Below are 26673 nucleotides of genomic sequence, written 5' to 3' on the forward strand. Positions count from 1 at the left end.
TACCGCTAAGTACTACATTGTGTCCACTGGGTGGCAGCATAGCCTATTTAATTTGTGGCTGTGCTCCATTTGGCATTGTTCTCACATTTCTTGTGTGCCAAGTGAATGTGTCATGTAATATAGTTTGTGTTTAGGCTGCAGGAGGAGAAAGGGGTAAAAAATAAATGAAGAGAGGTGGAAGGTGGAGAAAGTTCCCTCCCGCTGTTCTTCTTGTTTTTCCCAGCTGATAACTGAACGGCTCCTCTCTGCTGTGAACTGCTGACTGAAGTCATGAATGGGGCTCTTTGATGGGGTAGAGCTCCACTTTTAATTAAGAGGGTTTGCCTCGCCGCTGATCTGTGAAAGCCAGGGATAAATATTGAATGGAGTTTACCTGCTGGTTACTGAGCCCTGGGACCTAAAGGGATAAACGCATGCTTTCTGAGGAGGGAAGGCTGGGTAGCCATTCAGGGGGCCCCACAACCTCACACCTGTGAAAGTTGCAGACCAGGGTGCATCCCAAATGGGGCCCTATTGCATACATGGTCCACTACTTTTGACTAGAGCCCAATGGGTCCTGTTAAAAAGTAATGCACTATATAGGGAATAGCGTGCCATTTGGGATTCACTCCAGAGCAGAGGGGTGATGGCTAGTTTGTGTCATGTCTCCTAAGGTATTTGATCAGGATGGCACTGCAGTCATCTTTTTGAGACTTAGCCAGCCCACCCCTGTGTGTGTTTATGTGCACCCCACCACCCACTGGAATGCATTCCGAACCTTGAAGGCTGAGGACTGAGGAGCAAATTGGCGTCCAGCGAGCGGCGCCAGAGAGCCAGCCTGTCCCCGCCAACCTCCCACCACCATCACCTGGCCCCACGGAGTGTGAGATTCCTGTCTCTCAAGTGTCAGCTGTGCAATGCTGAAACTCAAAGGCACACAGGGCTGGAATCGGCTAGATCTACGGGGCCAAAAGTATACTGAGTGACTGAGAACCACACCAACACCTACATCCAGGGCATGGTTTTGACTGTCACTGCCCTGACAATAAGGATGACTCTAGTACTGTTTGAAACATACCAAGTGATATCTTTGAGGGGTTTTCTTATGAACACTGTAGGGAGATGCCACAAGCAAGGTAATAGGGTGACATTTGGGAGGCAGCTTCTGAGAGTTAAGGGGATAAAGAACCCTGAGCTGACATGATGAATAAACAGAGGGGCCTCTAGGGTCCCCTAGTAGGATCAGGTTACAGCAGGGCCAGATCATTGGAACAGACTAGTCAGCTTTGCGGCTCCGGTACTCGCCTGGGCAACAGAGCCTGATCACCTTACCTCCTGCTGCTGCCACGTTAAATAGGCCCCTCCGCATGTCCCTGCTCCTACGGCGAGATCATGGCAAATAATGACTTATTCATCGACAGGTGGGAGGATGGGGTCACTGCTGAAAAGAGACCCTTGTCAAGAGGCAGCAGCAGGAAACTGCTGACAAGGGTATCCCTTTACATGCCTGTTCCCATCCAAGGCGCAGACTGACACGGTTTGGGGCTTCGCTGGGCTCATAGGAGCGAGCAGACACCCCCTGGAATGGAATGTAGATAACTAACTAACGGGGCCTGATGGTGTTGGCTACCCTCTGCAACAGACACACATCGGCTCATTCATTCAACACTGGACAATTCCACCCATCACCGCTGCCTGCTGAGAGTGAGAGTGAATACCTGTTCAATCAAGGGAAAAGTGGCTGAGCTCAGTTAGGGTCCCCTAACACACATTGTAGTATTGAATGGTTTGAGAAGGAGCATTAAGGAGGGTTACCTGAACCGCCTGGCCCCTCTAGTCTCAACTGAAGCACCACAGGCTCCGCTAGCTTGATCTGCTGGCAGAGAGGTGTAACACACACCCTGTGCTTTCCTTTATACGGTGAGGGATATAAACCGGTTGCTGCCAGATTGTAAAAGATGGAAGAGAGTGAGGGATTTCTTATTATTTTAAAAGCAGGACTTATGCAGTTGTTAAGGTTTATGTTAGTGTTATTGAAAGGGTTGGAGTGTCCCACTTTAAAGAGCTCAGCACCTGACTGGTATTGGTTTCAGCAGCGCTGTGGGCTACGATTCACCTGTGTGTCAAGAGAAAGGGACACCACACATCCACTGTGGTTACTGACAGCCAATTAAAAAGCAGCTACACTTTCACATCCCCAACAATGGCCACCCATCAGCCTTCAGTAGTCAGAGAATGTCATCTAACCATGGCTGACAGGCAGTATTATGTGGATACACATTCTTGCTATACTTTCCTATATGTTAACTACTAGAACATATAGAGTTCACCAGTTGTCTGGTATTGGTCATTAACTTTTTTTATAGTGAGCAATGTAAAATTGAAGAGAACTCTCTTGATATCTTGTTCTTTTATCTTCTTTCTCTTCCTTCATGTGTCCACCAGTCCCCCATGGTGTCCTGCTCTCTCTGCCCCTGTGCCTCATCCAAAGGCGGCCAGAATGGAGCCGCGGGGAAGTCTTCAAAGGAGAAGGACAAAGAGGGCAAGAAGAAACAAGTCCCCAAGATCTTCTTTGGCACTCGCACCCACAAACAGATCACTCAGATCGCCCACGAGATGAAGCGTACGCTCTACTCTTCCGCCCCCATGACCATTCTGTCCAGTAGGGACCACACCTGTGTTCACCCAGAGGTGGTGCCTCATTCCAACCGCAACGAACGCTGCAAGGAACTGCTGGAAGCCAAGAATGTGAGTAGAGTATAGACACACAGCACATACAGACCTACACATACATAGACATAATACACACAGGGTTGCAAAGGGAGGGTATATTTCTAGAAACGTTTCTAAGTTTACCAGTAAACTTCTAGAAAATTGGTATCTTTCAAGGATTTTATGTAATCTATCACAAGACACCTGGTGGTCCTTTTTGGTGCTTCAGATCTGTAGAAGAGTCTAATTACATGTGTCCTTATCACATATTAAACATGAGAAATAATTAAATATGATTTTCAAATACAAAATAGAATGACAAATCTGTAAAACATTTTCCTAAATATAAACCATCAACGTAGTGAGTATCATTGGTGTTTAATATGAGGGTTTCAGCATGATATCCTTTATATATTTTTTTACACAGTTATGTATTTGACTGTGTCAGTGTGTATTTGACTGTGTCAGTGTGTGTTTGACTTTGTCAGTGTGTATTTGACTGTGTCCGTATGTATTTGACTGTGTCAGTATGTATTTGACTGTGTCAGTATGTATTTGACTGTGTCAGTATGTATTTGACTGTGTCAGTATGTGTTTGACTGTGTCAGTATGTGTTTGACTGTGTCAGTATGTGTTTGACTGTGTCCGTGTGTATTTGACTGTGTCAGTATGTATTTGACTGTGTCAGTATGTGTTTGACTGTGTCAGTATGTGTTTGACTGTGTCAGTATGTGTTTGACTGTGTCAGTGTGTGTTAGACTGTGTCAGTGTGTATTTGACTGTGTCAGTGTGTATTTGACTGTGTCAGTGTGTATTTGACTGTGTCAGCGTGTATTTGACTGTGTCAGCGTGTATTTGACTGTGTCCGTGTGTATTTGACTGTGTCAGTGTGTATTTGACTGTGTCAGTGTGTATTTGTTAATATTTCGGGATCAAACTGGTGGCAGTGGGAAAATAGACAATAGTTGGAAAAGTTGCAGAGTTAATTGAAAATAATGCCATTGTTGATGCTTTTTAAATGAATAAGGCTATTTTCTCTTGAACCATATGGTCTGGTCTATCTGCTAGAAACTCATGGCCAATATAGACACAGATATAAAAAATGAATACATTTCAAGTGATTTAAGATTTCCTCTTAATTACTGAAGATTCCGGTAATTTTGGTAAACTACAGTTAGCTTTGCAACCCTATACACACTTGTTTTTCGATAAAACCTGGAATTTTAACTGACGACTGTCCAATTGCTGGCCCGCTTCCCCAACCTCTGACTCACCTACCGCCATTCTTTGTAGTACCATGGTGTCCTCCTTAGTGTCACCAATAGGGTCTTGTTGTGTAGAGCCGAGGTCAAGGCCTCTTGCCCTGCTCCACCCTAGGGCTTAGACCCGCTCAGCTCCTAGATAGGCTACATTAGTGTTGCCCTGTTACCTCTCAATGGAGGTGGTTGGGCCTGAATTGGATTCTTTTGGATGGAGATTTACCCCAATCCAAATGTGAAAACCAACTCCTCAGAAATGGAAACACACACACCTCCAATCCTGAGTTTGAGTGGTGTTTCTAATCCCAGTGACAGACACTTAAAGTGTGAATTCGAGCCACCTCTGAGCTCTAGAAAGAAAGGATTCGTAACCCAACCCCACAGTTAAAGGACAGGCAGACAACCCCCATCACTGTCGCCCCGGGTGGCAATTACATAATATCTCCAATCGGTCAGACAGACTCTCTAGCAGGACGATGAGGCTTCAGACTGATTCGAGACTCTTTATAGTCAGTGTTACGGTCCTAACTCCTGTTCTCCTCAAGGTAAGGTGTCTAGTGTAATGAGCACCTATTACTCACACATACACACACAAATGTGAGACTGATCGTATAATAAGCCCCTATTGCGCTGTCACCAGAGGTGTCTACCTGTCCTGTCCGCCTCTGTCTAAAGTCGACACGGTGACAGTGTCACATCCCGATCTGTTACAGAGAGTGGGTGTCCCCGCGACAACCCCAGAGGATAGAATGACCACAGCTCCATTGCACTCATCCTACTTCTACCAGCCCTGTTCATCCATCCACCCCCTCCAGTCACCTAGGCCCTGTCTAAAGCCAGTCTCTTGTTACTGCACTATACACCCCACCTTCTGGCTTTGACTGAGCTCAATTGGGTTAAGACTCCTCTGTTGTGCTTTCTCTTTTTGTGGAGTCATGAAGTCAAATCGCACCCCTAAGCTGCCATTGCCCCAAGATAACAATTACTTGAGTGGACACTAATCCTTTCACCTTCGCCACACAAACGTACAAACACACACACACACTGAACTGTTTGAAACAACTGTTTTAAGTGCCGAAGTTTATCCTTGATGTCTGGCAGAAAGTGAGGGCTCACCTACCCCTTTGATAGCTGCTTTTCCATGCCTTTGGCGGTAACGGAGTATAGTCATCACGTGTGTGTCACCGGGGAGCTGCCTGGTTGTGGCATGGTGGTATTTGAGGCGCCTCTGATGACCAGGTAATGGGCCTTCTGACATATACACACTCAATATAGGCTGATACCAACATCAACTCTTCTGGCATTACCAATATCTCAGGGAATCTCATAACAATATTGTTTGGGGTGAGGGTAAATTCCAGCCAACAGACTCATGTACTATGTGTGTAAACCACGATGAAGGTCTTTTGACCAAAGTGTCGGTTCTGAGAGGTCCTCAAGGTCACCAGTGTGCTGAACTGTGTGTATTGTCAAGGATGAAAACAACTCCTCCTCTCTCTTTTTCCTACCACACGCAGGGCGTGTCGTGCCGCTTCAAAAACGGCGTGCACAAGATGCAGGACCAGAACACTTTGCAGTGGGTCCATGGTCTCCACCAGGCCTGGGACATAGAGGACCTGGTTCGGCTGGGGGGCCGGCTGAGGGCCTGCTCCTACTACGCTGCAAGGGACCTCATGCAGGAAGCCTGTATCGTCTTCTGTCCCTACAACTACCTACTGGACCCCCTCATCAGGGAGAGCGTGAGTCTGGGGCTGGGGTGAGGAGGATGCAAGGTGGGGCGTGGGATGGAGGGAATTGTTGGAGTAAGAGGAGTGAGGGATGAGGATGTAGTCCAGAAGAAAGGTGGTTTCACACAATTGAAGTATAGATGTGTTCTCATTTACTTTTAGCTGAACGTATTTCTACTGGGGGAGAAAAGGAGTGAGGGGAGGCTGTCTCTGTATGTCATATTTTCCCCTCCTCCCCTTCCCCTCTCTTCCCCTGCAGATGCAGATCAACCTGAAGGGTCAGATTGTGGTTCTGGATGAGGCCCACAACATAGAGGACTGTGCCAGGGAGAGTGCCAGCTACACCCTGAACAAACCCCAGCTGCTCTCTGCCAGGGAGGAGCTGGACGGCATGGTGACCCATAACATCAGACGCTCCAACCACGAACCCCTACGTGCCTTCTGCTGCTCCCTGCTCAAGTAAATAGACCCTAACCTCCTGGAGTTAGATAGACCCTAACCCCTCTAGGTAGACCCTAACCCCTCTAGGTAGACCCTAACCTCCTGGAGTTAGATAGACCCTAACCCCTCTAGGTAGACCCTAACCCCTCTAGGTAGACCCTAACCCCTCTAGGTAGACCCTAACCTCCTGGAGTTAGATAGACCCTAACCCCTCTAGGTAGACCCTAACCTCCTGGAGTTAGATAGACCCTAACCCCTCTAGGTAGACCCTAACCCCTCTAGGTAGACCCTAACCCCTCTCGGTAGACCCTAACCCCTCTCGGTAGACCCTAACCCCTCTCGGTAGACCCTAACCCCTCTCGGTAGACCCTATCCCCTCTCGGTAGACCCTAACCCCTCTAGGTAGACCCTAACCCCTCTCGGTAGACCCTATCCCCTCTCGGTAGACCCTAACCCCTCTAGGTAGACCCTAACCCCTCTAGGTAGACCCTATCCCCTCTAGGTAGACCCTATCCCCTCTCGGTAGACCCTAACCCCTCTAGGTAGACCCTAACCCCTCTAGGTAGACCCTAACCTCCTGGAGTTAGGTAGACCCTAACCCCTCTAGGTAGACCCTAACCCCTCTAGGTAGACCCTAACCCCTCTAGGTAGACCCTAACCCCTCTAGGTAGACCCTAACCCCTCTAGGTAGACCCTAACCTCCTGGAGTTAGATAGACCCTAACCCCTCTCGGTAGACCCTAACCCCTCTCGGTAGACCCTATCCCCTCTCGGTAGACCCTAACCCCTCTAGGTAGACCCTAACCCCTCTCGGTAGACCCTAACCTCCTGGAGTTAGGTAGACCCTAACCCCTCTAGGTAGACCCTAACCCCTCTAGGTAGACCCTAACCTCCTGGAGTTAGATAGACCCTAACCCCTCTAGGTAGACCCTAACCCCTCTAGGTAGACCCTAACCCCTCTGGGTAGACCCTAACCCCTCTAGGTAGACCCTAACCCCTCTGGGTAGACCCTAACCCCTCTGGGTCTTCTGCTGCAGCCTGCTCAAGTAAGACCCCCCCCCCCCCCCCCCTACTGAAACTACAGCAGTGTTTCTCTACTTGTCTATTCCTGGTGCATGTTTTTCTTTCTAGGCCAACACAAGCACAACTGGTCTACTAATCAACACGTGTTGGTTAAACATTTATTTAAATGTAATCAATACTTCTAAAGAATATCTTCACTAGACTTTCCTCAATATCAAACAGTAGTTCTAAGATGGCTGCCTCTCATGGCTGTCTCTTCCTCCTGTGGTGTAGCTGGATGCAGGAGAGCTGCAGTGTTCTGGCTGAAAGGGAGTATGAGATGTCTTGTAAGGTGTGGAACGGCAAGGAGGTTCTGGGACTCTTCCACACCATGGGCATCACTGCTGACACTTTTGCCATGCTGCAGGTCAGATAATGTTGACCACCTAGGTCTCCTCTCACCTGTCTCTCTGTCTCAGTCCCTGTCTTTTGATCTCTCACCTTCACCCCCTTTTCCTTTTTTGTTGCAAGGTTTGTGTGTTTAGAAAGGAGGTGTACAGCATCTCTCTTTTCTCCCCCATCTCTCTCTCTCCCTCCCTCATCTCTCCCCCGGTATAGAAACACCTGGCAGCGGTGTTGGAGAAGGAGGAGCGAGTTGGGCTGGTGAACGGGAGAGAGGACACCGTGGAGGTCCCCACCATCAGCTCAGCCAGCTCCTCTGTCCTCAAGAGTCTCTTCATGGTGCTGGACTTCCTCTACAGGGACAAGAGCAGGTCAGAGGCAGTCGTTGAACAAGTCTTTAACAATCAGTCAATATTTGTATTGTCCTAATTGGAAAATGTGTATTGTAGTCAGGGTGGAAAAACAAGAGCAACTCAACAACATACTACAAAATACATTATGCAAACACTTTTCGATCACTGACGAAGACTTCTGTCCTGGTCATGTTCCCGTGGTCAGGTTTGCAGAGGACTACCGCGTGGCGCTGCAGCAGTCCTACGCCTGGACCACTGCTCCAGACATACCAGATGCTCAGGGCTTCTTCGCCAGGCCCAACCGCCGACGCCACAGTGCCAAGACCAAGACCCTCGTACACACACTCAGCTTCTGGTGCCTCAACCCTGCTGTGGTGAGTAGCAGGGAGGATGTACTGTATACTGTTTATTTGGTGGGGAAAGTACCTGTTACTGATAAGTAGCGTATTATTATATTACTTTGTCCTAAGGGGTGTGGTCTTTCTGTGTGAATGTGTGCGCGTGCGTGGCAGGCGTTCTCAGACCTTTCGGACAGTGTTCACAGCATCGTGTTGACCTCAGGCACATTGTCTCCTATGGGATCCTTCTCCTCAGAACTGGGGGTCAAGTTCTCTATCCAGCTAGAGGCCAGCCACGTCATCAGCAAGTCACAGGTCAGTAGAAATCTCTGCCTTCATTTCAGGTGTTATGGGTGGTGATTTTATCATAGTATCCAGAAACAGTCTGATTGATGGTTAACTATGCTCAGAAAGGAACTGGACTATGTAGCCAAGCAAAACAAGCCCAAATGAATAAGATTTGACTGGGTCTTATCCTTCATGAATTTTATCCTGACAGAAGGGCATCTTTACCCCCTCAATGTATAAACAGTCACATCCTGCATACTTGTCAGTTGGTATACCCCTGCTCAGTGTGTTCAGTCAGTGTCTGACGTGTCCCTGTCCTTCCGCCAGGTGTGGGTGGGTACGCTGGGCTCTGGCCCCCAGGGGAGGAAGCTGTGTGCCACCTTCCAGCATGCTGAGACCTATGCCTTCCAGGATGAGGTGGGAGCCCTGCTGCTCAGGGTCTGCCAGGCCGTTGGAAGGGGAGTGCTCTGCTTTTTGCCCTCCTACAAGGTAAGACCAGTCTCTTTGCTAAAGTTAGTTCGTGGATGTTTGAAATATTTCCAATTGATTTTTGTTTTCCGTATGCAAAACGTTTTGCTTAAGAACCACTGAGCTGATGTGATCCTTCACTCACCATTCTTTCTCTTGTTTAAAAACGTCTTCAGCTCCTACCGTTTACCACCGGGAGGGGCTAGAGACCACATATTGAGTTTGAATGTTTTAATGTACTCTCATGCTATCCTTGCTGTGTATAAGCAAATTTGGCACAACTGGTAAGTAGAGAGTAGAGACATTTTATTTGATTTCAACAGAAAGATACATAAGATGTCGGGGCGGCAGGGTAGCGTAGTGGTTAGAGCGTTGGACTAGTAACCGGAAGGTTGCAAGTTCAAACCCCCGAGCTGACAAGGTACAAATCTGTCGTTCTGCCCCTGAACAGGCAGTTAACCCACTGTTCCGTCATTGAAAATAAGAATTTGTTCTTAACTGACTGGTTAAATAAAGGTAAAATAAAAAAGAAATGTCGCCGACAGACATGGTGACATGATATCACATTTACATAAGTATTTACATACCCTTTACTCAGTACTTTGTTGAAGCAACTTTGGCAGCGATTACAGCCTTGGGTCTTCTTGGGAATGACGCTACAAACTTGGAGAGTTTCTCCCATACGCTACAAACTTGGAGAGTTTCTCCCATTCTGCAGATCCTCTCAAGCTTTGTCAGGTTGGATGGGGAGCGTCGCTGCACAGCTATTTTCAGGTTTCTCCAGAGATGTTCGATCAGGTTCAATTCCGGGTTCTGGCTGGGCCACTCAAAGACATTCAGAGACTTGTCCTGAAGCCTCTTCTGCTTCAGCCTTGGTTGTTGTCCTGTTGGAATGTGAACCTTCGCCCCAGTCTGAGGTTCTGAGAGCTCTGGAACAGGTTTTCATCTCTTCAGCAGGTTTCCTTCTCTAGACTCCCGAGGGCTCCCGAGTGGGGCAGCGGTCTAAGGCACTGCATCTCAGTGCAAGAGGCGTCACTACAGTCCCTGGTTCGTAACCAGGCTGTATCACATCCGGCCGTAATTGGGAGTCCCATAGGCCTGCGCACAATTGGCCCAGCGTTGTCCGGGTTTGGCCGAGGTAGGCTGTCATTGTAAATAAGAATTTGTTCTTAACTGACTTGCCTAGTTAAATAAAAATAGACATGTGCCTTTCCAAATCTTGTCCAATAAATTGAATTTACCACAGGTGGGCTAATGAAGTTGTAGAAACATCTCAAGGATGATCAATGGAAACAGGATGAGCCTGAGCTCAATTTCGAGTCTGAACACTTATGTAAACAAGGTATTTCTGTTTTTGAATTTTATACTTTTGCAAAAATGTCTAAACCAGTTTTCGCTTTGTCGTTATGGGGCATTGTGTGTAGATTGATGAGGATTCTTTTCTATTAAATCAATTTTAGAATAAGGCTGTAACGTAACAAAATGTGGAAAAGGTCCAGGGTTCTGAATACTTTCTGAAGGGACTGTACACTTGAATAATGTTTACATACGGTTTTACTCATGTTTTATGTATATACTGTATTCTGCTGTGTTCTAGTCAATGCCACTCTGACATTGCTCGTCCTAATATTGATATATTTCTTAATTCCATTGAGATTTGTGTGTGTTGTTGTGAATTGTTAAATACGACTGCACTGTTGGAGCTAGGAACACCCACAGTAACATCTACTAGATATGTTTATGTGACCAATAAAATTAGATTTTGATTTGAGTGACAAAGGAAGAGGTCCTAAGAGTCCATATATGGTGAGCAGCTGTAATGTAGAGTTAATGGGTATCTCTTAAATAGCAGTAAGCTAACAAATACCTTACATAAAACCCTGTATCCCCTTTCAGTTAACCAGACACTTCTAAGGGCCCGTTGATAAATACTTGGTCCTCCTTTGATTGTTATGCTTTCCTCCATCAATAATAGATTTCCATTCAGTCTCTGTCACCAGTCCACTTATGGCCCAGCTGGCTCACTCATGTCACTGTTGGCGTGTTGGAGCTCACACGTGCACACATACGACAGTGTTACATGTGAAGGTTTGTTAGCGGTTTTGCACAGCGCTGCATACCTTTGTGTGGCCACTTGTGTGCCTGTTTAGTGTTTTACATTGCACTCATTCTTTATGCTGATATACAATAGGTCTATGGTTTGTATTTGACCCTTTGGTGTTGTCAAAGCTCCAGCTTTTCCTCTTGCTGACTATCCAGTTGAGACTATATCAATGATATCAGAATATGAAAGGAAAGCTGACAGTCTCTTCTTAGGATCCAGTTTTGTCTCTTTCCCCTCTCATTTCCCCCCCAGCCATGACGCCAGGCGGGCAGAGACAGCCGCAGAACAACTCTGGGTGGATATAGTGTATTATTGATGGCTAGTGTAGGAGCTCTATGCCCTCTGTGCATTAATATTTAATGTGCAGACATTCGGAGCTTAAAGATGAAGAGATGAGGGGCTACTTGGGGTATTAATTGGAGAGTCTGAGGCCCTCTGGAGCCGGTGAGTCGTGTGTGTGTGTGTGTGTGTGAGACAGAGGATGGGTCATCTCCAGGCTCACCTCTTGTCAGTGTGTCTGGGTGATGCCTATCGGAGAGGCTGCAGTACTGAGAGACAGAGGCCACATTCACACAAAGGCCGTTGAGGCGTCCTCCTTCCCTCTCGGCTCTGTCTGTCGCCCTCTGACAGATACACACACTCCTGGCAGACACACTCTGAATGTGCATACGCCCACAGGACATACATTACAACTCAAGAACACACAGTTAAAGGTTCTCTCTCTCATGCTTGCTCTCACACGTGTGTGTGTGTGTGTGTGTGTGTGTGTGTGTGTGTGTGTGTGTGTGTGTGTGTGTGTGTGTGTGTGTGTGTGTGTGTGTGTGTGTGTGTGTGTGTGTGTGTGTGTGTGTGTGTGTGTGGGCATACACACACTCTCATGCAGACATTACACACTCAGACATCTCCTGGAGCTGTGGTTTGTAGCACTTGAGCCTCAACAGCCCCCCAGTTAATGCCCATTAAAACCACGGTACCCCTCTGACCGCGCCTCGCCGTCTGGACGCACCGCTAGAGGAAAGGGACAAAACACACCGTTGGGGGTTGGGAAGAGAGGGGTGGAGAGGTGGGTTTATTAAAAAGTGGGATTTGCAGAGGTGAAAAGATTGCAGGGAAACGCAAGATGCTTTTAAAGCAGATTGAGATAAGGGCCATTAGGGGTGATGTCGCCTAGTTGTCTGTGTGAAGACGCAGCCGTGCTGGCGCCTGAAGGGGGCTGAGGAGGAGGCTGGGGGCATGCTCACACACACACACCCTGCTGTCTCCCAGCCACACTTAGAGATTATTACTCAGCTGAAGGTGTGCGGTCATCTTTACAGTGTGTGTTTGTGGGCCACCTTGCTCAGACAGGCACATATCCGTCTTTAAAGTTCCAGCTGAGATGATGTTTTATATGTTCTTTTACAGTGGGAACTTGAGGTGCGCTGCTGTTGTGGTCTAAATGTTTCACTAAGCTACAGCGTTAAAGGGGAATTCCACTCAAACTATATTTTGATATTTGTTTCATTAGTCCACTGTTGATACAGTCCCAAAATGTATAATTCAAGGCTGCAACATGTCTCCCGTTAATGTTTAATTAATACTACCGTCGCCCAAGACCAACTCCATTATTTATCAGGCGCTAGGAGAAAAGTGACGTGTCGCAACACAGCCCACCGACACTGGGGGGGAGCAGAAAGAGGTGAAATATGGAGATTTTGGGGGCATGGAGGGAGCGAAGACGTGCGAAAGAGAGAGGAAGTGTACAATTCAATGCCTAAGAGTGGCACTCGACCCTCCAGACCAGACAACGCAGAGATCCGGCCCACTCTACCATGTTGTTTATGACCAGAAGCTGAGCGACTCGCTCACACACATACACCATACCCAGAAATCACCATGAATTATTCACTGTTAGTTGGGCCTGTTTGTTACTCTGAGACTGGCTAAACACTGTAGTCCTCCTCATTCCATGTTGTTGCGTGGACCAACAGCATCTCAGGACTGCTGTGGAACCTTATGGCATGTTTTGAATGAGGGGCCATGCGGACTACACATTGCCACTAGGGGCCGGGGTTTTGATTCCCATGTTTTGAATGAGGGGCCATGCTAGCACTGCCCTGCTAGAGAGCCAGTGGTTGTGGACTACACATTGCCACTAGGGGCCGGGGGTTTGATTCCCATGTTTTGAATGAGGGGCCATGCTAGCACTGCACTGCTGTAGAGCCAGTGGTTGATGGACTACACATTGCCACTAGGGGCCGGGGGTTTGATTCCCATGTTTTGAATGAGGGGCCATGCTAGCACTGCACTGCTGGAGAGCCAGTGGTTGTGGACTACACATTGCCACTAGGGGCCGGGGGTTTGATTCCCATGTTTTGAATGAGGGGCCATTCTAGCACTGCCCTGCTGGAGAGCCAGTGGTTGTGGACTACACATTGCCACTAGGGGCCGGGGGTTTGATTCCCATGTTTTGAATGAGGGGCCATGCTAGCACTGCCCTGCTGGAGAGCCAGTGGTTGTGGACTACACATTGCCACTAGGGGCCGGGGGTTTGATTCCCATGTTTGCAACCTTCAGTTTCTATTTCCTTCATATTTGTCTAAATTTAGTACAATACTGTTAAATTCAAAAGGAGCCATTTTACTTCGAAATGTGTGTGTGGTGGTTTGTCCTCTGTGGTGGTGCACTGGGTCGTTCCTGTTGTGTTTGTGCACCTGGGCGCCAGCCGAGTGTGCAGATTGACATTTGCCGTAGCGCTTCAGCAGACCGCCCCAGACCGATGTGGGCCCAGTAGATACACCACTTCCCCGTCAGATAATGCCCTTAAATGAGTCATGAAGGCGAAGTTACACACACACACACACACACACCATGGCACACCATGGCATCCTTCCAGTCATACTCTCTGTACTACGTGTGAACTCAGACACATAAACTCTACACAGGTCCTCTCTGTGGTGTTCATATGTCGCTTGTACATAGTTCTTGCAACATTTCATTAGCTGTCATTAGTTTGGTTGGATCAGTTGGAGGTCAAGGTGAGCTGTCTGGCAGAGGAGGCGAGTCTTGATGAATAGCTAGGTGATTTTCACTTGTCTGCCTGCCTTTCCATAGAGTAGTGTAGCACAGTCTCCTCTCCTAGACCTAGCCAACCCTCCTTGTCTCCCTGCCAGGTCCCCAGTGTCCGGTCTGAAGTCACAAGCTCTGATGGTCGGCTAATGAGTAGCAACCTAGCGGTGCCGAAAGCCCTGGTCTGCCCTAGAAAGCCTATGTAAATTATGATCGCCAGAATGGCCAAACAAAATGTTTTTAGATGGACGTTACCATGATCCTTTGCGTTTCTGGAGGGGGCATTCAGCCCACTGAGGTATAAGGTTCAGCGATATGGCGCGCTTCAAATTCAAATACTTCCGGCTTCATTCACCATTGGTTGCATAGGAATACGTGGATGATGTCAGCGCTATCACTAGCTACTGGTTTTAATGTCTATGCTCCCTGCCTATTCTCTGCCCTGCCTCGCCTCGTCGCCTTTCAACCCGGCTCTACTCAGTCAAGATTAAGGAAAATCTGCTCAATATTAAATGGCAGCATCAGTCAGGGCAACGAGACACCGAGTGTCTGTCCCAAATGGCACCCTGTTCCCTATCAAGTACACTACTTTATGGCCCGACTCAAAAATAGTGCACTATATATGGAGTAGGGTTCTATTTGGTTCACAGCCAGAGTGATGTTTACTCTTAGTGTCTGAGAGATAAAAGCATTAGGGACCATTACCCTGGGCCCTGCTGCAAGCCAAGGGGCTCCTGCTGGAGTGGCACTGACTGGATTGTATTTCGCCCCCCGCTTTTATAAGGGCTTTACAAATTACAGCTCAGGGAATGTAAACAACAAGCTCTGTACGTTTGTGCTGTTCAAGTGCATGTGTTCCTTCTGTGTCTCAAATGGGACCCTACTCCCTATATAGTGCACTACTACCATGTCCCATAGGCCTCTGGTCAAATGTAGTGCACTATATAGGGAATAGGGTGCCATTTGTGAAGCATACCCTGTGTTTTAAGAGCCCTGGCTGGCCTTTTATTATTGGGTTACGCTTCCCTTGTTATCAGGTTACTCGCTGTTCCCTGGCAGAAGTTTACGTCGGCTACATAAAGAACAATCCAAGATGCTGACTACAGTGACCCAGACCATCAATTAGATCAGCAAGAGAGTGAACTTCGCATGTCTCCTCTCCCCTCCTTGCTGGGAGCTTTTTCACCCTCTTTTTTTCCCCCTTTTTCCTCCTTGAATCGGCCTCTCCTCTGGTCTTCCTCAAGTGCAGCATGGAAGATAATGACTATTTTGTTTCACATCCTAAAGTATATAACATTTTAATAATTCACCCATTGTCAGTCAGGATTGGATCGAAAGCAATTGTTGGGACAACCGTTTTTGTGGAGGAGTTGTGGTGGTGGTTGACGAATGAAAAGCTGCTAAAAGAGCAGCGGGGGGCCTTGTCGATGTAACGCTGAGGCTTTTGTGAAAGTGTCATGTTTTATTGATGGAAACTTTTCTGTTTCCCGGCCCTCCCGTTTGTTTTGTGGCGCTAAGCGAGGCGACCTGATGAAATCTGCCTCTGCTTCATTTCACAATCACAGGCAGGCTGTAGCTAGTCAGTCACCTTAGTGTGCCAGGAACTAGAGGAACCATCCATCCATCCACCCTCTTGTAATGTTTCATTTCCCATTTCTCACTTTGTTCGAGTAACCTACTAACTGCTTATCTAATTTTTTCGTACATAATTCTTTGATCTAAACCACGTACTGCCTGGATTCTTTTTGGGTATCGTCTCTGATGAGTACGCCGCTGCTCACTGACAGTAAACAGCACGTTTACACTTAACAAGGGACAGAGGGATAACGGGGCCCAACACCCCCTCCTCCCTTTCAGCTCTCTCCCCATCTCTCTCTTTGAATTTCTCTCTGTCCTAGTCTCTCTCTGCATCTCACTTAACAGGGACAGCAAGGCCTGTATGAAAACCCCCTCTGTTTCGGCCTTCCCCCTGTAGCCAGGAGCAAACCCAGCCCTGTTGCCCTGTTGTGAGAAGTTTTCCTGCTGACTGCAAGACACAAATAACTTCTACTTAACCCTTTGAACACATTTCCAAACCAATGAATAAGCCCTTTGATTGTGAAGCCATGTGAACAATCCGCTGTGGTGGAGACATGACTAGATCTCTGCTAGGAGCTGACGAGAGGGCTTTTAGATCAATGTTCCTCCCAGGAGAGACCGTGACTTTTGCACTAACCACAGCTACAGTGATTTTATTATGGATGGAGGAGGAGAGGAGTTTAAACGCTTCAACTTTGTGGAGGAAGGGGAGTGGGGAACTGAGCCATGGGAGGGCAAAAAGGGGAGAGCGGCTGGCTGGGAGGTTGGGGGGCTGAGGAGCTTCACGTGCCATCATGCTGTGAACTTTGTTTCAGACTTTAAGACACACACATACCTGCTGTGTCTGGATGCCAAGCTGTCAGGACAGTGTACTGTACTGTACTGTGTATCCCTGAACAGATTCAAGGTGCACCCACTAACTCTAAAAACAGTTTAGAGTTGTAGAAAGGAAACCTGGAAACCTATTTCTCTGTATGTCATGTGAGAGGAGTATATTATGCTGCTATGTGAAAGGTTTTCTCAGGGTGCTCTAATGTGGACCACATTTCTTGGTCTAATATGGCCCTAGTTTTTCCTCCTGTTTACTGTAGTCTCAACTCCTGCTCTGTTGCTTCATTAGGTCATTAACTTCATTGGGATAGGGGGCAGAATTTTCACTTTTGTTTGAAAAGCGTGCCCAGAGTAAACTGCCTGCTACTCAGTCCCAGATGCTAATATATGCAAATTATTAGTAGTATTGGATAGAAAACACTCTGAAGTTTCTAAAACTGTGAAGGGGGGCTGAATGAAAGGAAAATGAGTCAGAGGTCTGCCAGCAGCCACGAGCGTTCCATTGCTTTTCTACAGACAAAGGAATTCTCCGGTTGGGACATTTATTGAAGATTTATGTTAAAAACATCCTAAAGATTGATTCTATACTTCGTTTGATATGTTTCTACGACCAGTAATATAACTTTTTGGACTTTTAGCTTCTATCCCAGACAGGTTAATACCCATGTGAAGAATAGCTTCTATCCCATAGTGGTGCCAAGCATGATTCATGTTAGCACCAATTGATAGTTATTTATTTATTGGAAGGTTATGTAGTGTAGACTTCAGGAATTTGCTGATGACTGAGTTTGGAAAATTAGTAACAAAAATATTAATTGAAAAAGATATGAACAAATCACATTGTTTAATATTGTTGATGCATGCATGAAGCCCTGATCAATTTGCTGGTGTTCTGTTTTCCTAGATGCTGGACAAGCTGCGTGACCGCTGGACCAACACAGGGCTGTGGGAGAAGCTGGAGGAGAGGAAGACTGTGATCACAGAGCCCAGAGGAGGAGGGAAGGGAGACTTTGATGAGCTGCTGCAGGTGTACTATGATGCCATCAGAATCAGTGGAGAGTTTGCAGGGGACAGAGGTGAGACTGGGCTGTGTCTCTTTATTTCATTCTATCTCTCGCTCTCTTCTTCTCTCTGTCTCTATCTTTGTCTGTCTATCTCTTCTCTGCCAGGGATTACAGAGCACCGATTTGTTAATTCAGCATTGAGTAGCTGTGCACAAACTGCCCCCCCCCCCCCCCCCCTCAGATGGAGCTCTGCTGATGGCAGTATGTAGAGGGAAGGTGAGTGAAGGACTGGACTTCACAGACGACAACGCCAGAGCAGTGGTCACCATTGGCATCCCCTTCCCTAACATCAAGGACCTGCAGGTAAGAACCAGAGACCGAGGTCAGAGGTGGCTCAACGTCTTGGTGGTGAGCCTCATCGGGTCTGTTTAACAGCAGAGGACCCAGAGGGACAGAGAGTGACCCATGTTTACAGTTGTCCAGCCAGTCACATACAGGTGGAGAGACCACCTCCCTCCTGCAGGTTAGACTTTGCGCTTCACAGAATCTGCTGGGTGCCAATCTATTTTCCTACAGACCTCCAGTGCCAACCCTGAAAACGTTCTGTTCTGTACACAGGTGCACACACACAAACAAAAAGCATATACTCCTCTTTTTTGGTGATCTGTAAAATAATCTCAAAGTGATTGTTCTGTTAGATAGAGCTGACCTTTGTTTCTACCCTCCTCCTCTACTCTCCCTCCTCTCTCCATCCTTCCTTACCTTTTTGTCAGGGCCCAGTGTTGCCTATAAATCAGTCTGATACCAGCTTTCTGGATACACAGTCTGAATTAAACTGCAAACACTTGTAAAGTTCTCTTACAAGCCAGATAATATATAGCATTTTAACTTACTCTAAGTGAGTCGAAAGAAATGTCCACAGGAAAGTACTATTAACTTTTCAAAACGCTGGTAATGCTGTGGAGATTCCCATCACCTTGTACATGCACAAAACCATGTAAACCGCTTTGACTTTGGTTGGCATGCATGCATCACGTGTACTTTCATCATTGTGTGCATGCAAATTATGATCGCCACACACAGAGACATGGGGGTTAGTAACACCTTTCTGAGGATATTTTGTCTCATATTTCCACCCAAAATAAGGACGAAATCAGCAGACAACAGGTAAGTTCAACTGAAGTTTGTGATGAGCAGGTCAAAGTTGCGAGGCCCAACATCAGTATTTAGCCTTATGTAGCCCGCTCGCAGCTCCCTTTTCAGTAGCCCTTGAGGGATGGGAGATGGCTAGATGTGGCCGAAGACTGGAGAGAGCTATGGGCTCCCCCTGTCCTTCTCATGCTGAGAAACAGGTTCACCCAATAGCACAGCAGATCTTTTCTGTTAAATTCTCTCTCCTTTCCTCTTCTCTACTGAGTAAATAGGATAAATGGCAGGTCGCATGTCAGCTGCCCCAGAGGAGCCATGAGCGGGTGTAAAGGTCTGTCTCTTGCTTTTTATTTTCTTTCTCCTTTTCTTTTTTCTTTTTCTCTATTCTTTCCTTTCTTCTCGTGGTGTGTCAGCTGCCTGCCCTGGCCCCAGAGGAGCCCTTAGGGGTGGTAAGGTCTGCTAGCTGACCCCCATTACCAGAAGAAGGGACTGGACATGACACTAATGACTGTCAGGGCCAGGTCACTGTATGTCCCCACGGCCCCTCTGACAGCTACGCTAAAACAACCCAGCGGGCGCCGGGCAGGCAGTAAGCCACAGGTATACAGCAACACAACGCTGTCCCGGCTGTGACAGGGATCTTATAGAGGGGTCAGATATATACTTGCATGCTCATATGACACATGTAGTGCACACTTTCTGTCTCGCGCAACAACACTCATACTACACTCAAATTGTCTCACTCACATGCCCAGAGCCACAAAAATACATACTGTATATTCTCACTCTCCCACCTGTTTAACATTTCTACCTTTACCCAAGCACATATAGACAGTCCCTTCTCAGAACACATTAACTTGGACTTACTCCCCCTGTCCCACATTTCTAACATGCACCCACTATAGCTTATGTAGACCCCTCAAGGAAGTGTGGACGCCTACCTTCGTGCCTAGACTGCTTTTCCCAGACTCGACTCTCAGCAAAACGTTTTAAGGTTTTAACCGACTCACAGAGCAGCACTGCGTTTACTAGCCTTTTATCGTGCCTGAGATCAAAGGTGAACTGGAAACAGTCCTCCACACCGAAAGCTTTGCTAAGCTGCTATTACATCAAGGGCGCATTCCAAATGGAACCCTATTCCCTATTTAGTGCACTACTTTTGACCTTAGCTGTGCACTACTGTATATAGGGTACAGGGTGCCTTTTGGGATGCACCCAATGTTACATTATACACATGTAGAGTAGTTTTTTTCCCCCCAACAGGCATGTCTTAGAATATGCAGCCGTGTGTGTGTGTGAGGGAGGGAGAGAAACAATCCTCTGGCTTAACAGGCAATAAAAGGACACTTACAGCTGATATGGCATCTCTGTTTGCTTAATGAGGAGCACAGCAGACATTTAAAGACACTGAATACTGTTTTATAGAGACCTGGTGTCTCTGCTTTGATACTTTATGGAGGAGGAGGACCAGACAGTTTGATCCTATGTTGTTGAGTGGGAGACACTTTGGAATTTTGGTTGTGTGTATGTGTGAGAGAGAGTGCGTCCTGGTTAGGTGCTTGTGCGTGTGTGTTCACGTCACACAGGGACACACTGAGGACGAGGCACCCAGCTGTCAGCTCTGCCACATTAGGTAGATGGAGCGCTCCATAATCTCACTGACAGGCACAAGATGGTTAGGACTGCCAGGGGCACACACACACGAACGGGTCCGCTCAGCTGCAAACCATGCTTGCTGGTCAAATGTATGTTTTTAAGCATGAACAGGTAGCGGTGGGAGGACCGGGCCAAAGCGAGCGAGCGACTAGCGATCTCCTGACATTTTAACTAATCCCTTCTAGCTGGAGGTTTCTTTCACTTTCAGGAGGAGATTCGCTAGAAGCTAGACTTGGCTTTTTCACATATGCATCCTGTCATGTCAGATCTGGTGTTGACATGGTGCAGGGACGTGAAGGGGGGACGCTGAAATGGACTCCCATTGGATTTCGATGACATTGGCTGCTCGGGGCTACTGGCCATTTCCGTTAGTTTCGTGGTCTCAGAAGTAGATGCGTCAACCCCTCTGGTTGACAGGAGGAGACATCTCATCTCACCATACAGCCGCTAGCCTGCGCCTCGTGAGCCCAAATAACATGAGGTAGTATACATCTGGCCAGCAAGAAAATAGCATGGCTACTGCAGGTCCATTTTGACATGGTGAAGTGTTTCTTAATAAATAAATAAAAAGTGATCTAGTTCCTGCTCCTTTTCATTTGGTTCAGATCAAATATGTGTACTGAGTATGGACGGACTCTTTCAGAACTCGAATGTCCTCAGAGGCAATTCATCTTGCAGCAGTCATAAAACATATAACATCTAAAAATGGGTTTTACAAATAGGCAGGGTAAGTGCAATTTCATAGTGCAAGTGCTAAGTGCAATTACTCCAACATTTGTTAAATTACAGAATTGCATTCTGAATAAAAGAGACCTTGGCCCTATTTTCTTTACCTTAGGTAGTCTGTACTAGTGTTCGACCGATTAATCGCGATGGGCAGATTTCATATTTTCATAACAATCGGAAATCGGTATTTTTGGACACCGATTTTGCCTTTTTTTTTTAAATATTTTTTTACACCTTTATTTAATCTTTATTTAACTAGGCAAGTCAGTTAAGAACACATTCTTACTTTCAATGATGGCCTAGGAACAGTGGTTTAACTTCCTTGTTCAGGGGCAGAACGAGAGATTTTCACCTTGTCAGCTCGGGGGACCAATTTTGCAACCATACAGTTAACTAGTCCATCGCAATAACGACCTGCCTCTATCTCGTTGCACTCCACAAGGAGACTGCCTGTTACTCGAATGCAGTAAGCCAAGCTAAGTTGCTAGCTAGGATTAAACTTATGTTGTAAAAAACAATCAATCAATCATAATCACTAGTTAACTATACATGGCTGATAATATTATCTAGCGAGTCCTGCGACTAAGCATACAAGTATCTGACTGAGCGGAGAAGGCAGAAGCAGGCGCATAAACATTGATTCAAACAGCACTTTCGTGCGTTTTGCCAGCAGCTCTTCGTTGTGCGTCAAGCATTGCGCTGTTTATGACTTCAAGCCTATCAACTCCCGAGATGAGGCTGGTGTAACCGAAGTGAAATGGCTAGCTAGTTAGCACGCGCTAATAGTGTTTCAAACGTCACTCGCTCTGAGCCTTCTAGTAGTTGTTCCCCTTGCTCTGCATGGGTAACGCTGCTTCGATGGTGGCTGTTGTCATTGTGTTGCTGGTTCGAGCCCAGGGAGGAGCGAGGAGAGGGACGGAAGCTATACTGGCAATACAAAAGTGCCTATAAGAACAAAGGTTAATGAAATACAAATGGTATAGAGGGAAATAGTCCTATAATTCCTATAATAACTACAACCTAAAACTTCTTACCTGGGAATATTGAAGACTCATGTTAAAAGGAACCACCAGCTTTCATATGTTCTCATGTTCTGAGCAAGTTCTTAAACGTTAGCTTTCTTACATGGCACATATTACACTTTCACTTTCTTCTCCAACACTGCATTATTTAAACCAAATTGAACATGTTTCATTATTTATTTGAGGCAAAATAGATTTTATTGATATATTATATGAAGTTAAAATAAGTGTTCATTCAGTATTGTTGTAATTGTCATTATTACAAATAAATAAATAACAAATCGTCCGATTTAATCGGTATCGGCTTTCTTGGTCCTCCAATAATCGGTATCGGCGTTGAAAAATCATAGTCGGTCGATCTCTAGTCTGTACCTGCGTTCAGAGGGATGGAGCTGGAATTCAGGGTGGAGTGGATGGGAAGATTCAACCGCTATTTGATTGGCCCTCTGGAGGGTTCTGCCCAGGTAGAGAGATGACAGTTGTTGCTGTTTTATTTTATTATTTTTCCACAAGTCCTGACTATCTTTCTCAACCCATTTTTCTGTGCAAACTTGATATTCCCAAACCAGCAGGTCAAACAGTGGGACAGAATGCTCTCAATGAATGTTTTATAAAACACAATCATGATGGTTAGATCAACATTAAAAAAGTGCCTTTTCTGTAGGCCATGTGGACGTCCAGTTATGACACATCTCTCCCAGGACAGAAAGCAGAGAGAGGGGAGCAGTGTGTACACGCCTGTGTCGTTAGGGGTCATGGTGCTCTGGGCTGTGAACACACGGCACCTACCTGTCAGTCCCTGTTAGAGCCCTGTTCACCGGCATGTCCCATATGTCCCGCCCGTCAGACGCCATATGAACTTTTCACTTGTCAATCCCGAAAGGTTAGCGCTGAAAGTCCAGGACTGATGGATGGATGCAAATTGATGGAGATGATGCCTTTGTGGCCTTTTTGTGGCATAGCTTGTTGCTTGTCTTGTGTAGACTGGACCACCTTTTCTGCCCCAACTACCTCCTGTCTCACCACCTCCTTGCCTGTTTGCTTGATCCCCCCCATCTTTCACAACAGATCTGTCTACCACACCACCTTCTTCATCACTTGACTAGACCCCCTCCTACCTGTCATCTCTTCTTCACCTCTGCTGTATCCTCCCTTTATTCCCCCTTTCACAACAGATCTGTCTGAGGGGGCATTGTAGGCAGGCAATAATAAACCTCTTCAGGCCCTATGTATTTTTAACAGGGTTGGCGTCTCCCCCTGAGCTCCCTGTCTGCCCCTCACCTTCCCACTCCACAGCCCACATTAATCACATTAGTGCTCAGTGGATGAGCCCTGCCTGATGCCTGAAAGGTGCTGGATGGCAGGTCAGAGCACAGGTGATTGCCCACAGCTATGGTTAGCCTTCCAGCCACTGGGGCACATTTGGTGGTTTTGGGGTGTCTGACGGGTAGCGATTGATTTGTCCTTCTCACTTCATGTCAAAGATAATGCTCTGGGCTACACAAGATATATTCAAATGTCATGATTTTGGAAAATCGAAGGCTGTTTCAGTTCAACATTAATTTATTGATCCCCAACCAAGACATTTGATTGCAAATATTTTCTCTTTATTTATTTATATATATATATATATATATATATATGTGTGTGCTCAAAAAAATTAAGGGAACACTAAAATAACACATCCTAGATATGAATGAATGAAATATTCTTATTAAATACTTTTTCTTTACATAGTTGAATGTGCTGACAACAAAATCACACAAAAATTACCAATGGAAATCAAATTTATCATCCCATGGAGGTCTGGATTTGGAGTCACACTCAAAATTTAAGTGGAAAACCACACTACAGGCTGATCCAACTTTGATGTAATGTCCTTAAAACAAGTCAAAATGAGGCTCTGTAGTGTGTGTGGCCTCCACGTGCCTGTATGACCTCTCTACAATGCCTGGGCATACTCCTGATGAGGTGGCGGATGATCTCTTGAGGGATCTCCCAGACCTGGACTAAAGCATCCGCCAACTCCTGGACAGTCTGTGGTGCAACGTGCAGTCTGTGGTGGATGGAGCGAGACATGATGTCCCAGATGTGCTCAATTGGAATCAGGTCTGGGGAACGGGCAGGCCAGTCCATAGCATCAATGCCTTCCTCTTGCAGGAACTGCTGACACACTCCAGCATGAGGTCTAGCATTGTCTTGCATTAGGAGGAACCCAGGGCCAACCGCACCAGCATATGGTCTCACAAGGGGTCTGAGGATCTCATCTCGGTACCTAATGGCAGTCAGGCTACCTTTGGCGAGCACATGGAGGGCTGTGCGGCCCCCCAAAGAAATGCCACCCCACACCATGACTGACCCACCGCCAAACCGGTTATGCTGGAGGATGTTGCAGGCAGCAGAATGTTCTCCACTGCATCTCCAGACTCTGTCACGTTTGTCACGTGCTCAGTGTGAACCTGCTTTCATCTGTGAAGAGCACAGGGCGCCAGTGGCGAATTTTCCAATCTTGGTGTTCTCTGGGAAATGCCAAACGTCCTGCACGGTGTTGGGCTGTAAGCACAACCCCCACCTGTGGACGTCGGGCCCTCATAACACCCTCATGGAGTCCGTTTCTGACCGTTTGAGCAGACACATGCACATTTTGCAGGGCTCTGGCAGTGCTCCTCCTTGCACAAAGGCGGAGGTAGCGGTCCTGCTGCTGGGTTGTTGCCCTCCTACGGCCTCCTCCACGTCTCCTGATGTACTGGCCTGTCTCCTGGTAGCGCCTCCATGCTCTGGACTCTACGCTGACAGACACAGCAAACCTTCTTGCCACAGCTCGCATTGATGTGCCATCCTGGATGAGCTGCACTACCTGAGCCACTTGTGTGGGTTGTAGACTCCGTCTCATGCTACCACTAGAGTGAAAGCACCGCCAGCATTCAAAAGTGACCAAAACATCAGCCAGGAAGCATAGGAACTGAGAAGCGGTCTGTGGTCACCACCTGCAGAACCCCTCCTTTATTGGGGGTGTCTGACTAATTGCCTATATTTCCACCTGTTGTCTAATCCATTTGCATAACAGCATGTGAAAGTTATTGTCAATCAGTGTTGCTTCCTAAGTGGACAGTATGATTTCACAGAAGTGTGATTGACTTGGAGTTACATTGTGTTGTTTAAGTGTTCCCTTTATTTTTTTGAGCAGTGTATATATGTGTGTGTGTGTATACTGTGTATACAGTTCATTCAGAAAGTATTCAGACCCCTCAACTTTTTCCACATTTTGTTACCTTTTTTTAGCCTTATTCTAAACTTGATTCAATTATTTGTTCTCCTCATCAAGCTACATAACCCATAATGACAAAGCAAAGGTTTTTAGAAAGGTTAGCAAATGTATAAAAAATGTATAAAAACTCACACATCACATTTAAATAAGTATTCAGACCCTTTACTCATTACTTTGTTGAAGCACCTTTGGCAGCGATTATAGTTTCTAGTCTTCTTGGGCATGACGTTACAAGCTTGGCCCACCTGAATTTGGGGAGTTTGTGCCATTCTTCCCTCCTCAAGCTCTCAGGATGGATGGGGAGCGTCACTGCACAGCTATTTTCAGGTCTCTCCAGAGATGTTCGATCAGGTTCAATTCCGGGCTCTGGCTGGGCCTCTCAAGTACATTCAGAGACTTGTCCCGAAGCCTCTCCTGTGTTGTCTTGGCTGTGTGCTTAGGGTCATTGTCCTGTTGGAAGGTGAACCTTCGCCCCCAGTCTAAGGTCATAACCATTTTGAAGCAGGTTTTCATCAAGGATCTCTGTACTTTGCTCCATTCATCTTTCCCTCAATCCTGACTTGTCTCCCAGTCCTTGCCGCTGAAAAACATCCCCATAGCATGATGCTGCCACCAACATGCCTCAGCGTAGAGATAGTGCCAGGTTTCCACCAGGCGTGGTGTTTGAAATTCAAGCCAAAGAGTGCAGTCTTTGTTTCATCAAACCAGGGAAACTTGTTTCTCATGGTCTGAGAGTCCTTTAGGTGCCTTTTGGCAAAACTCAAGCTGGCTGTCATGTGCCTTTTCCTGACGAGTGGCTTCCGTCTGGCCACTCTACCATAAAAGCCTAATTGGTGGAGTGCTGCAGAGATGGTTGTCCTTCTGGAATGTTCTCCCATCTCCACAGAGGGACTCTGAAGCTCTGTCAAAGTGACCATCGGGTTCCTGGTCACCTCCCTGACCAAGGCCCATCTCCCCCGATTTCTCAGTTTGCCAGGGTGGCCAGCTCCAGGAAGAGTCTTGGTGGTTCCAAATTTCTTCCATTTATGTGTTCTTAGGGACCCTCAATGTTGCAGAAATGTTTTGATTCCCTTCCCCAGGTCTGTGCCTCGAAACAATCCTGTCACTGAGCTCTACGGACAATTCTTTCGACCTCATTGCTTCATTTTTGCTCTGATATGCACAATTTGCAAAACTGTCTAAAAACCTGTTTTCACTTTGTCGTTATAGCGTATTGTGTGTAGATTGAAGAGGATTTTTGATTTGATTTAATTTTAGAACAAGGCTGTAATGTAACTAAATGTGGAATAAGTAAAGGGGTCTGAACATATTTTGAATGG

The 26673-nt window shown here is 46.7% G+C and overlaps 1 protein-coding gene across 3 annotated transcripts in view; it reads left to right on the forward strand.

The window, feature by feature from the left end:
* Window positions 1-26673, forward strand: part of LOC109905644 (BRCA1 interacting helicase 1) — a 45374-nt gene that overhangs the window by 4581 nt on the left and 14120 nt on the right. For all 3 annotated transcript variants that reach the window (XM_031790746.1, XM_031790749.1, XM_031790747.1), the window contains exons 7-16: window positions 2425-2727; window positions 5468-5689; window positions 5937-6136; window positions 7414-7546; window positions 7738-7892; window positions 8080-8248; window positions 8387-8527; window positions 8828-8989; window positions 17434-17605; window positions 17775-17896. In XM_031790746.1, the coding sequence (XP_031646606.1) occupies window positions 2425-2727; window positions 5468-5689; window positions 5937-6136; window positions 7414-7546; window positions 7738-7892; window positions 8080-8248; window positions 8387-8527; window positions 8828-8989; window positions 17434-17605; window positions 17775-17896 (1779 nt within the window). The remainder of the gene's footprint in view (window positions 1-2424; window positions 2728-5467; window positions 5690-5936; window positions 6137-7413; window positions 7547-7737; window positions 7893-8079; window positions 8249-8386; window positions 8528-8827; window positions 8990-17433; window positions 17606-17774; window positions 17897-26673) is intronic.

The sequence above is a fragment of the Oncorhynchus kisutch genome, linkage group LG15, assembly GCF_002021735.2.
Source record: "Oncorhynchus kisutch isolate 150728-3 linkage group LG15, Okis_V2, whole genome shotgun sequence".
NCBI lineage: Eukaryota > Metazoa > Chordata > Actinopteri > Salmoniformes > Salmonidae > Oncorhynchus > Oncorhynchus kisutch.